Here is a 14,369-nt window from a genome sequence, read left to right as displayed (position 1 = left end):
AGAGTCATAGGCTCCACCAATTGAGCCACCTGGGCGCCCCCAATTTCTTTGTCTTTCAACTCCCTTGCTTTTTTAAAAAAATATTTTATTTATTTATTCATGAGACACACACACACACACACACACACACACACACACACACACAGAGGCAGAGACACAGGCGGGAGGAGAAGCAGGCCCCATGCAGGGAGCCCGATCCTGGGTCTCCAGCATCACGCCCTGGGCTGAAGGCAGCGCTAAACCGCTGAGCCACCTGGGCTGCCCCTCCCTTCCTTTTTTGCTCTTCATCAGCAACATTTTAGCTTAAAATTAAATTAGTTAATTTAAATTTGAATTGAATTAGGTTTAAAACATTTTTTTAAACAATCTCTTTTTTTTTAAGATTTTATTTATTTATTCATGAGAGACAGAGAGAGAGAGAGAGAGAGAGAGAGAGACACGCAGAGACACAGGCAGAGGGAGAAGCAGGCTCCATGCAGGGAGCCTGATGTGGGACTTGATCCCAGGACTCCAGGATCACGCCCGGCCAAAGGCAGGCGCTAAACCACTGAGCCACCCAGGGATCCCCCAAAACTTTTTTTTTTTAAGATCTTATTTATTTATTCATGAGAGAGAGACACACACACACAGAGGCTGAGACACAGGCAGAGGGAGAAGCAGGCTCCATGCAAGGAGCCTGATGTGGGACTTGATCTTGGGTCCCCAGGATCACACCCTGGGCTGCAGGTGGTGCTAAACTGCTTCGCCACCAGGGCTGCCCCAAAACTTTTTTTAAAAAAAGATTTTATTGGGGATCCCTGGGTGGCGCAGTGGTTTGGCGCTTGCCTTTGGCCCAGGGCGCGATCCTGGAGACCCGGGATCGAATCCCACGTCAGGCTCCCGGTGCATGGAGCCTGCTTCTCCCTCTGCCTATGTCTCTGCCTCTCTCTCTGTTTCTCTGTGACTATCATAAATAAATAAAAATAAAAAAAAATAAAAAAAAAAGATTTTATTTATTTGTTTGAGAGGGAGTGAGTGAGAGAGGGAGCATGAGCAGGGGCAGGAGCAGAGGGAGAGGGAGAAGCAGGCTCCCCACTGAGCAGGGAGCCTGATGCAGAATTCAATCCCAGGACTCTGGGATCATGACCTGAGCTAAAGGCAGACACTTAACGGTTTGAGCCACCCAGGTGCCCCTGAACTAAATTAGCTTTGAAGTTTTAGTTTAACAACTTTAAACTTTAGTTTAAAAACTTATAGCACCTCAGCTGGAGCATCCCAGACCTGAAGGAAGATCCTTAGCTCTGTCAAGGAACAGTGTGGCACAGGGGTGGCAGGTAAAGCCTGGGGCCAGCATACCTGGGTTCTTGTCCTGCTGTGACTCATTAGCCATGCTAACTTAGGTGAGTTTTTGTGAGTTTCTCAGAGGGCTGTTTTGTAGATTCAACAACTTAAACCGTGGAAAGCACTGAGAACCACAAACAGCCACATACCAGCTAAATAGAGCATGGGGTTTCAGCATTTGAGGCTGGTTTAGCCCCAGAAAGAGAGGCAGGGAGGCCAAACAGTTGGTGAGTGTGTACTTACCAATATTCTTCTGGATATCAATGACAAAGTGATTCTCTGGGTCCTGGCAGCTGAAGGAAAAGATCTCTTTTTCTCCAGATTTGATGGTCAACGTGGTTTTATGTCTTTTAGAATTGATGATGTAACAGGGCTTCACTGGCAGAGCTGGGGTCCCAGGCTTTATGAAAACTGTAATGCCACTTCCTTGTGGCAGGGCAATCTCAGAAGCTTCTGGAGGAAAGAAGAAACATGGAGTGAGCAGGACAATTTAGGTCTCCAAACTTACTGCCGTCCCCTCTGTTGGTCCAGGAAGGATATACCCTCTTTGACAACTTTGTTCCCTCCCTCCTGGTCTGAGAAGGGAGGTGATGTAACATGACAGTGCTATCCTGACCAATGGGAAAGAAGCAGGCTATTGCTGATGGGGTGTTGACAAGTGTCTCATTTGCATTATTTTTTCTAAAACTTAAAAACACCGGACCACATCCTCAATGTTTTGAGCAGTGAGCACAGATACCCCATCTGTGTAGCATTAAATAGCGATCAGAGAAACTGTCACACCTCTTCTGATATGACTAGATGAAAGTCCATGTACAGAAACCGTCTATCTATATAGGGACATATTTGTTGGCAAAGAGCTGCTGTCTCCTGCTCTGAGAGCTTTACATGCCCAGTATATACATGTAAACCATAGTGGAGGCTGGGAAGAAATAAAAATATTTTTTTTTGTTTTTTTTTAAGAAAAAATTTTTTTTAAAAGATTTTATTTATTTATTTGAGAGAGCAGTGGGGAGGGGTAGAAGGAGAGGGAGAAGCAGACTCTTCCCAGAGCAGGGAGAGGGACTGGGGCTGATCCCAAGCACCTCAAGATCATGATCTGGGCAGAAACCAAGAAGAGTCAGATGCTTAACCAACTGAGTCACCCAGATGCCCCTAAAAAGTTACTTATTTTATTTATTTTTATTTTTATTTATTTAATTTTAAAGATTTATTTATTCATTCGTGAGAGACACAGAGAGAAAAAGAGGCAGAGGCACAGGCAGAGGGAGAAGCAGGCTCCACGCAGGGAGCCCGACATGGGACTTGACCCCGGGACTCCAGGATCATGCCCTAGGCCAAAGTTGGCGCTAAACCGCTGAGCCACCCAGGCTGCTCCCTATTTTGTTTTTAAAAAGATTTTATTTACTTATTTGAGAGAGCGAGAGAGCACAAGCAGGGGGAGGGGCAGAGGGAGAGGGAGAAGCAGGCTCCTTGCTGAGGAGGGACACCCACGCAAGGCTTGATCCCAGGACCCTGGGATCATGACCTGAGCTGAAAGCACACGCTTAACCAACTGAGCCACCCAAGTGCCCCTAAAAATTTATTCTTTAAAATCAACTTGAGATAGAATTTATATACGTTAAAACATATATACGTTTCAACTTATTTTAAGAGTTGTAACAAATGAATATACATGTGACCAGTACAATAGTCTAGATATAAAAACTTTTCATGACCCCTTTTCATGTCCCTTTATGGTCAACCTTGGCTTTTGGTCCCAGAAAACTATCCATTGCCTGATCTAGACCCTCATATAAACAGAATCCTACAGTGTATTCTCTTTTGTACCAGGTTTCTTTGCCCAGCACGCTTGTGAGTTTAATCCACATTTCCGCAGGGATAGGTAGTGTGTTTCTTTTTACTGATACGTAGTATTCCATCATCACCATAAACTACGGTTTATTTATCCAGGCACCTGATAAGAGACATTTCAGGTTTTCTAGTTTTTTTTTTTTTTTTAATGTATGTTTGTTTTTTTTTTTAATTTTTATTTATTTATGATAGTCACAGAGAGAGAGAGAGGCAGAGACACAGGCAGAGGGAGAAGCAGGCTCCATGCACCGGGAGCCCGATGTGGGATTCGATCCCGGGTCTCCAGGATCGCGCCCTGGGCCAAAGGCAAGCGCCAAACCACTGCGCCACCCAGGGATCCCCTGTTTTCTAGTTTTTGACCAGCTATGTGCTTTAATGTTATCCAAACTACTAGCCTGCATGAGTGTCATATACATTTTTCCTCTCACAGGAAGGTATGAGCACACTTGTATTCCCCAGGCCAGCTGCTGTGTGTGATCATACATTGGGACTACTGTCAACGTCTTCTTGAACCTCTTTCCCTTGTTCGCTCTGCTGTAGCTTGGCCAGCCAGCAGCTCTTTATATAGTGTGGGAATTGATCTGTGATAACGAACTGCAAATATTCTCTCCATTTTACCAGTAAGACCTTTACCCTCTTTGGGCCTCTGTTCCTTATTCGTAAAATGAGGGGGTTGGGTTAGAATAACTCTACTTACATTTCCTGCCAGCTCCCAGTCTATGACTAGTATCTGACTAAGTGAGAAGTGACTTTGCAACTGTAAGCATTCCAAACCACTGCCCAGCAGTGACACATATCTCAGAGCGCCAGGGCACCAGCTCAGGTGCCTCCCTGATTTTGCTTTCAAGATGGCTTAAGTGCATTTTTTGGAGCAGAATGTCCCAATCTCTCCACCTTTAGCTTGTACTCCCTCTCTTCTTTGATCACTGTGCTCAGGCCACCTTCGCTTTCTTTCTTGAAAACACTAACCTCCAAAACAAAAACAAAAACAAAACCCCACTAACCTCTCTCCCATCCCCAGGGCCTTTGCACATGCTGGTTCTGATTTCTTTCTTTTTTAAAGATTTATTTATTTATTTATTTATTTATTTATTTATTTATTTATTTGCCACTGAGCAGGGAGCCTGACATGGGGCTTGATCCCAGGACCCCAAGATCATGACCTGAGCTGAAGGCTTAACCAACTGAGCCACTCTGGCGCTCTGGGTCCTGATTTCTAAAATGTTCTTTCTCTAGCAAGACTTGGGTCCTTTTTATCATTCCAGTCTCAGCTCAAAGGTCATCTCCTCAGAGCAGCCTTCCCTGACCAGCCCCCTCAAGGGCTCCCCTGACCTCCCACCTCCAGTCTTCCTGCTTTATGTCCCTCTCTGCTCTAGTCTTTGAGAGCACGTTGTTACTTGTTCATTCGTTCTTGCTGTCCATGATCAGAATGTGAGCTCCTTCCTACCGGAAGGCAGCAAGAATTTGCCTGCCTTTTTCAGTGGTAGCCTCAGGATCCAGCCAGTGCCTGGTGCCCATGTGGAAGCAGAAGTCACAAGCCTCTCAGCAGCTCCGGGGAAAACGAAAGTCTCCAAATTCTTGTCTTGGCTGCCTCTGGATGTATCTCACAGACATAGCACCGCTCCAGGATTTCAGTCTGGGCTAATAAATCTTGGTGGGAACCAGGGGCTCTGAGCTTCTTAATTAACCGTGAAAACACTCTCTGAGGCAGAGGTTTATTTACTCCAATGCTTCATTTTCAAGCCGTGTAGCCATTTAGAATCTTCCGAGATGAGAGCTGAAGGCCCAGGGGTTCTTTAAAACACCAGATGAAAATGAATCTAGATCCGTGTTCAGAAACTCAGTTGTCAGACTGATATTCAAGCGGTATATGTCAACCTTCTGTTCTTTTTCTATAATTGTAAAGTGTCTTTACCATGCTATTTGCAAAAAATTCTTGGGACACTCAGTCTCGGGAAGGCATGGCATGCTCTCTCGTGGCCTCCAACCCCGAGGCTCCAGTCGGGCTAAATCACCGTCAAGGGAAGCTGTGTCTAGTCTCAGGACTGCAGCCCAGCTAGCTAGGTTATCAATTTCTTCTCCATTCTTATTTCTCCCTTGTGTTTACCCCCGTTGGCCACAGCATTATTATTATTATTTTTTAAAGATTTCATCTATTTATTAATGAGAGGCACAGAGAGAGAAAGAGAGGCAGAGACACAGGCAGAGGGAGAAGCAGGCTCCATGCAGAGAGCCCGACGTGGGACTCGATCTGGGGTCTCCAGGGTCAGGCTCTGAACTGAAGGCGGCGCTAAACCACTGAGCCACCAGGGCTGCCCATGGCCACAGCATTATTTAAAAATTCCTCACTCGAGGCACCTGGGTGGCTCAGTCAGTCATGCATCTGGCTCTTGATTTCAGCTCAGGTCATGATTTCAGGGTCTTGAGATGAGACTGCATTGGGCTCCATGCTGAGTGGGGACTCTGCTTGGGATTCTCTCCCTCTCTCCCTGCCCTTCCCCCAGCCCCTTTACCAATGCATGTGCTTGAGCAAGCTCGCTCTCTCAAAATAAATTAAAAAAAATTTCAAATTAAGTGTTAGACTCTAAGCAGATCAGCAGTTGCCTGATGGGGATGTAGGGGGGGTGGTGGGGGCAGAGGATAGAGGCACCAGGGAGAGAGGAGCCTTTGCAGGATGAAAGAACCACTCTGTATCTTGACCATGGAGGTGATTACACATTGTATGCAAATGCCACAATTCATCAAACTGTACAGTTAAAATTGGTGAAGTTGATTATAGATGTAAATTATACCTTAATAAACAAAAAAAGGGGAAAAAACATGTAATTAGGAAGATTGTGTTTTTACACAAAGTAGGCACTTAATAAATGAAACAAAGGGTTGTCATGACCATAGTTAAAATATGGTTTAATAATATTTGGAGTGGGCCTTGTTTCTCACACGGTATGTGTGATATTTTCAAATATCTTTAAATTAGATTTCAAGAACAAGGCTGATCTCACCACAATGTCTCTGCTCAGCGTTTCCTTCCTACAGGCCTGTACCCCCAACTAATTCTGGGTGTATAACAATCTGTTCTATTCTTGATGACAGCCAAAGAAAAATGGATAATCTCTTTTAGAAAATTATTTTTCAGGGTGCCTGGGTGGCTCAGTCAGTTGGGAGGATCCTGGGATCGAGCCCTGCATCAGGCTCCCTGCTCAGTGGGAGGTTCTGCTTCTCCCTCTGCTTGTGCTCTCTCTCTCTTGCTCTCAAATAAATAAATAATCTTTTTTTTTTAAATAAAGTATCTTAAAAGAAAAGAAAAATTGTTTTTCTTTTAGAATCTTTTAGAATCTTTAGAATTGTCTGGGTTCATAATATGTTCTAGGGGCCCATGCCTGATGCAAATGATTTAATGACAAAAATCTCTGGAGTTCCCGCCCCCAGGGAGTTAATAGTCTAGATGAGGGGTTTCTTTTGTTTTGCCTTTTTGTTGTTGTTGTTTTTCCCAACATTTTATTTATTTATTCATGAGAGACACAGAGAGAGAGAGAGAGAGAGAGAGAGAGAAAGAGAGAGAGGCAGAGACACAGGCAGAGGGAGAAGCAGGCTCCATGCAGGGAGCCCGACGTGGGACTCGATCCCAGGTCTCCAGGATCAGGTCCTGGGCAGAAGGCGGTGTTAAACCGCTGAGCCACCATGGCTGCCGTTTTGGTTTTTGTTTTTTAAAGATTTATTTATTTATTTACTTGAGAGAGAAATTGGGAGGAGGGGCAGAGGGGGAGAGAGAAAATCTCAAGCAGATTCCCTTCTGAGCTCAGAGCCCAACGTGGGGCTCCATCCTCCAACCCTGAGATCATGACCTGAGCAGAAACCAGTCAGACACTCAACCGACTGAGCCACCCAGGGGTTTCTAAATGGTCTCTGGAAGGCTTCAAGAATGATAAAATCCCAAGGTCCAGGATGCTCACCACAAGACCTAGGAATCTGTATTGGAAACACTTTTTTCCCCTTTGTGCTAGGAGGTAGGGATTCATTTTTACTATTTTTTTTCTCATATGGAAAGCCAACTGTCCCAACTCTAGTTACTGAACACACCAATCCTTCCTTCATGAATTGCGAATGCTACCTGTTTATTTATATTTTTAATTTTGGGTCAAAATAACCGAGATTTTCGGGGATCCCTGGGTGGCTCAGTGGTTTGGCACCTGCCTTCGGCCCAGGGCGTGATCCTGGAGTCCGGGGATCAAGTCCCACATCAGGCTCCCTGCATGGAGCCTGCTTCTCCCTCTGCCTGTGTCTCTGCTTCTCTCTCTCTCTCTCTCTCTGTGTCTCTCATGAATAAATAAATAAAATCTTAAAAAAAAAACCCGAGATTTTCATTCTAACTCATTTTGTCAACCAAGAAGATGAACCATTGAAAGGGATCAATGGGTCACTTCAGGTGAGCATTATTTTTTTATCATCTCACCATGTTTCTTCTGCCTCCTCAGTGGCCAACCCAGTACACTGAACCACTCAGCCATGGTTCACAGCTCTCCTCAGTACCCCAGATCAGAGAATCCCTACCCAGCTTCCCAGCTCACTGTCCAGAGGAAACACACACACAGTAAAGCCAAAGCTCACCCACTTTTGCAATAGGAGGGGACGATTTACGTGACAGGCTGTTTCCTGGGGTCATGGCCAAGGACACATCACCCATGGGACTGCCTCCCTCATCCTCAATGATATATATGTTAGCAGAGGGGGCAGATGGGGAGTGAGAGGCTAAAGATCCAACCATGGACATGCTTGATTTCTGGACTCCCCTTACACCCAGCTCCACCATTCCGTAGCAGAGAGACCCTCATGGCTTGAGTAAAATAACAACTCATCACAGATGCTCTGAGTTTGAGAATGACATGTTGCTTGCATATTTCCCTCTTCTACACTCACCATCATTAATCCTACCTTGAATCCGGAAATCCCAAAACTGTGGAATAAATCTCAGCCATCCACCACAGCCACCCCCAACCAGGTCAGCACATGTAAGGGCTTGACAAATGCAGTGTAATTTAAAGAAAGTGATTGGATGTTTTCTCCTTCAGCATCTCTTTCTTTTGCCTCCCCAGAAACTTGGTATTTCTCTGGAGTAGTATTTGGGAAAATCTATAATCCAGGTTCACAGAAACTCAGACAATGCTCTAAATTCTGGCATGATTTCGAGGTCTTCCGGGTTGAAAGACATCCAAGCCAAGCCTCGCGGAAACAGTGTGTGGGCTCCCAGGCTCCCAGCTGGTGCTCATGAATCACACCTCTCTTCTTCACTCTCCTGCCTTCCGACCTCTCCTTATTAGGACAACTTTGCTAGTTTCTGCCTCACCAGCAGCTTCTCTGGCGGGAATTTCTGATAGTTTTAATCACCATTCATTATTCACCATTCATTAATCACTATATCACAGGATATTATACAAATGCCCCTGTTATATCTTTGCCCTGCTGTCCTATTTCTTTCTTTGCAAGGGACATGCATCCAAGGAAAAGAGACTCCGAGAAAAGGATTCCAACAGACATAAATTGGGGAAGTTATTTGCTCTCAGATTTGTCAAGAACAGTTTAAAAGACTGACAAATGTGCTTTAAAATTTTTTTAGATGGGTCAGAACCAGCGGCCTCAATTCTTGGGTGTGGTTCCTTGGCAGGAGCTTGACTTCCATTCACTCTCCGTCCACCAAAGACAGACCAAGCAGCTCCCAGCAGGCCTGGGTCCAGCCCAGGCAGGAGGGGACACCTATTTAGATGGATGATGTCTTGCAGGAGAGCCCAGGATGTCGAGGGAGACAAAATGCAGAAGCCGAATGGTATGATCATGAATCAGCGTGGCTGATCAGTCACAGCCTGTGTGGGAGTCAGATTCCAAAGCAAGTCTGTCTATAAGGGGAAGAGTCTTTCTGGCCAAAACAGCCCCATCCCCATCCTCTCTTAGGAAGATGTCTCCTTGCACGTCCACACCCCTCTCTCAAGTCCATTGGCTCTGGCTGTTGTTTGCTCATCCGTGGAGCAGATCCCTGCTTCTCGGGTTGAGCACCAGGCAAAGTAAGGATTTGATTTTAGGCGCCAGGTTTGCAAAATACATTTTGTTAAACTGTAGATGATCCCTCAGGGCATGGGATGCTCAGACCAGAGAACCTGAGGAAGTGACATTAGCAGAAGGGACAGTGCTCTCAAATAAAGAGAGCCTCACACCTCTCCACCTCACATCCACCCTGTGGCGACATTCACACCTTTTATACAATCTCTTCTGCTTTTAGTCCCTGCAGAAAGCAGTTGCTGAATTCATGTAAGCTGAGTATACATTTGCCTGCCTGCCCCGCCAGACCCCACCTGATAGCCAGCGACTTGAAGGCACCGGGGAAAATCGAGGAACTCTGAAGACACTGAGGGTCAGCTATTCACAGTCTAGGGGTGGTGGTCAAGGAAGGCTTCCCATTGGAGGCACAACTTAAGGTGGATCTTGAAAAATCAATAGAAGTTTGCCAGCCAGGGATAGTGAGATGGGTGTCAGGAAGGATAGGTGGAGGGAACAGCAGGTGCAAAGACACAGTGGTATGAAGAACATGGATCCAAGGTATTTGTTCTGGCTGGAGGGCAAGAAATATGTGGGTAGAAGAGGCTGGAGACAGGCAGGGGACAGGCTGGGAAGGGGCGTGGTCATGGCCATGCAGTTTGGGCTTCCCTCTGTGGACTAGCATAACTTAGCAGCTTTGCATGATAGTTAGGAGCTTAGATTCTAGAATCTGACTGCTTGGGATGGATTCCTGGCTCTATCACTCATTAACTGTGTCTCCTTGGGCAAATTCCTTAACTTTTCTGTACCTCAGATTCCTCATCTGCAAATGGAGAGAATACTGGCATTATTGTAAGGACTAAAAGAGTTAATACCTATGAAGTTGCTTAGAACGGTGCCAGGTAGAGATCAAGGTTAGCTGCTATTATTGTTGATAGTTGAAAGCCCAGGGCCGGGCGGGGACGAGGGTGAGGCAGGTGAGGCACCTTGGGGCAAGCTTGAAGGAAGCCTTCCCTCTCAGGGTTGTGCAACCCTGGAGGCCTCCCTAGCTTTTCCACGCCTTCCTTGCCCTGGCTTGGCCCTATTCACTGCTTATCGAAGCTTTTCTATGTGTGTTGACTTGTGGGATCCAGTAACCCTTTGCAGCTCAGAGATATGACCTTGCTTCCCCATGTCTGATGAACACTCTGATGAGCTGGGACACTCTGCTTTGACCCCAGCACCCCTGTCCTGGCTGCTCGCCCCAAGGGACCCCCTGAGCTGCCCTCTGGGAAGCTGTCAAGGTTGGTCGAAGTGCCGCTGTCCTTAGGAAGTGCATGGAGTTGCTGACTGACACCAGGGGCTAGGCATCACCAACAACATAACCCATTTAATGGGGTCTGCTGTGGGGAGGGGGTATTGGACTGTCACACCATCAAATTCAGAATCTTACTAATCCCATGGACCTGGGGCAGTAAGGCCAGCAGACAGAGGAGGGACATCTGGTTTAGACACCCCAAGTCCCCCTGGCATCTGCTTGGCCAGGTCTATTTACATCCTGGTCAGCTGAAGGGAAAGTCTTAGCAAGGTAGGAGGTCGCCTGTCTGCCCACCCGGAAAGAATTAACCGTTCACAGTTACATAAAACAGAACACAATGGAAGTTGCTGTTTCTGGAACTAACCAGTCTCTCTTGGATGAGAAGCCTCTGGACTCTAGGCACCAGGCATGCCTACATAATAATTATGATGAACACCCAATGAGTGATGAGTACGTGCAGTCTCTGCTCATGTTCGGTAAAAGTATTTATAAATCCCCACCACCCCCACAGAGTGGTTCTAATATTAATGCCCATTTTACAAACAAAGAAGTTGAGGCTCTGAAAGCTTAAGTAATCTGCTCAGGGGTATATGATTAGTAAGAGGCGAGGCCGGGTTCTGTGTCCAAGCGGTATGACACTGGAGCCCAGCAGGACACCCAGCGTGAGAGACGACCACTCTGCGGAGCTGGCTTTGCCCAAGGACCTCCACACTCAGCCAGGGACTTTGTGAGAATGGTTTGTTCTCACTGCCAATCAGGACGGAATAAAACATGCTCTGGCTGCTGGGTCTCCAGGGGATCTCCGGGATTATCAAAAGGGAAAGATGTTTGTTTAAAATGGCTTAATAGCCACCCTGCATTAGCAGAAATCATTCATCATGTCAAAGTAATTTGCAACTCTAGTCTGAATTTAAACGTAAGATTTAAAGCTCCCTGGAGCTCAAAATGTTTGGGATGTGGTTCTCTTTATGTGCATCTTCTTGGACAGGTCTCCGCGCAAAGACACAAGGAAAGGAAATTGGCATGTTTAGGTGCTAACGGTTTGGCAGCTCTGTGGGGTCTGCCTAGGGGTAGTGGGATGGGAGCATGTGGTCAAGCTGGTGGCAAAGAAAGAGCAGCCACATTTCTGGTAGAAAGCACTGGGTATAAAGAGCTAATGCCAGGTCTTGGTGGAAAAGCATCCTGCAGAAGTCTGGACCCTTTGGGCGCACTTCTTGAGGCCACTGTCAGATTCAGCAGGCAAATTCAGACTCAATAGGCAAATTCAGGAGAATTCCCCAAGTCCCCATCTACTGAATTTCCTTCTTGTTTAGTTGGAGTGGATGAATCTCAACCCAGGCCTCCAGTTTGGCTTGGCAGGGAATATCTGCTCCTGGATAGGGACCCTCACCCATTCTTCATTGGTTTGGAAATCAAGCAAGCCCTGATAAGACATACCAACACCTCCCACCACTACTTAATCTCCCTTTCCACTCCAGCAGCCTCACTCCCCAGACTGGCTGGGACAAAGCAGCCTGTTGAGGCAGCAGGACAAAGGGATATGGAATGATGGCTGCCCACAAGGCACCCCACTTGTGCCTTATCGAAGCTTTTCGATACAAACATAACTCAGCTTATGACCACTATGAATAATTCATGATACGCTAACATGCCCCAAAGATGCTGGGGCAAGTGTGGTGGTTGGGGTTGGGCTGGGGGAATGCTTCAGGCTACTACTGGAAGTCTAGAGGAGGGGGTGGGTAACAGGACAGGTGACCATTCTCCAGCTCCAAACAGCATGGGTACCTCCTAACTGAGGATGCTGGGCCATGGTGGCCACAAGAACTCACTGACCATGGCCCCATTAGAGCTTACAGGTTCTCCAAAGGTAAGGGTCTCACTTTAAGCTCATGTACTAAACACTGCAGTGAACAGCTAACCTACCTGCAAAGGCTGGACATTGACCACAGTTATAAATAAAAGGCCTGGGGGTGAATAAGCACCACCTCCCACCAGGGAAAGGGTAGGACTGTGACATAGGACCTCACTGGGGAGGTCAGGGTAGGGAAGACGGCAAGCGCAGCAACAGTAGAAGGGCCAAAGACAACTTGGTGTTGCAGTTTTGATGAAGGCTGATTTCTGGCCATATGACCCAAGGTAATGATGAGCCACTGTCCAGGCCAGGTGCCTTCCTGAGTCACATCTGGGGATTTCAGGGTTCCAAGGACGTTACATTCCCACCCCCTCAGTGAAAGAGACCCACAGGTATCTTTAAAATAGTTTACCATTTCCATGGCTCTTAGAGTAATTCCAGAGGACAAGATAAACTAAAGTTCAAAGAGCAATGTGAAAAGCAACCTGTGTGTAACCCGAGTCAATCCAACTTGCTGAAATAGTTGGTCAAAACAGGAGACGGTTATGTCTACCCATTCACTTCCTACTCTTAATTCCCAAACTCTTTAAGACAGAAATTTATACACACAGATGCAAGTTGTTCATTTTTTTAAAAGATTTTATTTATTTATTCATGAGAGACACAGAGAGAGAGAGAGTCAGAGACACAGGCAGAGGGAGAAGCAGGCTCCATGCAGGGAGCCTGATGTGGGACTCGATCCCAGGACTCCAGGATCACACCCTGGGCTGAAGGCAGCGCTAAACCGCTGAGCCATCCGGGCTTCCCAGTTGCTCATTTTCTAAAGTAACTAAATGATCCTCTGAAGAGGACACGAGCAATCAACTGTCTGCAGGGCTTGTGATTTGAATTATTTTTCCAAAATGGTGATGGGTGTGCATATCCAAACCCTTCTGCTGTATTCTTCCCTTTTATGATCAAAGACACACCCCATTTTAGAGATGCATGTTAGAGACCCCCAACTAGGCTGCGGACTATCCTCCACACCACAGTCTGGAACAAATGAATCCATCTACACATAAATCTCTCTGGGACTGTGGCCAACCCCAAACACGGGCTTTCACATTTAATTCCAGATTGAAGCAAATCGCACTGCGTGAAGGAATAATTTCAAAGAGGGCTACAGAGGGAGAAAAAGTTGCATCATAACAGACTTCGAACATGGGAATCGCAGAATTAAACAACAAACATAACTCAGCTTATGACCACTATGAATAATTCATGATATGCTAACATGCCATAAGGCCAGTTTAAATCACATTTACATTTTATGAAATGTTAAAAAGATTCATTTTGTTAGACCCTGAAGTGTGAGTTACCATGACTGTGAAAGTCACTAAAGATCCCATGGATGGATGGGGAAGAACCAAAGAAGCAAGTTGAAGAACCCATCGGTATGCATGCTCACGGACAAACACAGGACAGCAGACCCAGAGTTCCCCTTGCCCAACTGCCAAATGCTTAGCAGTTGCTGGATCTCTAATTTCCTTAGTGTTCCAGGCCTAAAGTACTTTGTTCCCATGGCCCTGCCTTGCCAATGGAGATTAGTTGTCCAGGTTCTTCTGATACAAAGTCAGCAGAGAGTTGGGCAGCCCGGGTGGCTCAGCGGTTTAGTGCCACCTTCAACCCAGGACCTAATCCTGGAGACCCGGGGTCGAGTCCTGTGTCGGGCTCCCTGCATGGAGCCTGCTTCTCCCTCTGCCTGTGTCTCTGCCTTTCTCTCTCTGTGTGGGTCTCTCATGAATGAATAAAATCTTTAAAACAAACAAAAACAAACAAAAGTTAGCAGTCTCTCTCTAAGCAGAGAGATGACTGCACAAGAATCCATACACAAAAGACTACATGTTGTAGGAATCCATTTGTATCAAGTTCTGGAAGAAAAACCAACCTGTACTTATATAAGTCAGAACAGTGATCCTCTGGGAGACAGGTATTAACAAGAAAGGAAAAACTCTGGGGTACTGGAAGTACACACACACA

At 46.3% G+C, this 14,369-nt stretch overlaps 1 protein-coding gene across 2 annotated transcripts in view; it reads right to left on the bottom strand.

Moving 5' to 3' along the window:
* Window positions 1–14,369, bottom strand: part of CDCP1 (CUB domain containing protein 1) — a 59,563-nt gene that overhangs the window by 28,423 nt on the left and 16,771 nt on the right. For both annotated transcript variants that reach the window (XM_072721095.1, XM_072721094.1), the window contains exon 2: window positions 1,564–1,773. In XM_072721095.1, the coding sequence (XP_072577196.1) occupies window positions 1,564–1,773 (210 nt within the window). The remainder of the gene's footprint in view (window positions 1–1,563; window positions 1,774–14,369) is intronic.

This window comes from Vulpes vulpes, chromosome 9 (assembly GCF_048418805.1).
Source record: "Vulpes vulpes isolate BD-2025 chromosome 9, VulVul3, whole genome shotgun sequence".
Classification (NCBI taxonomy): domain Eukaryota; kingdom Metazoa; phylum Chordata; class Mammalia; order Carnivora; family Canidae; genus Vulpes; species Vulpes vulpes.
This window is presented reverse-complemented; position numbering and strand designations above follow the sequence as displayed.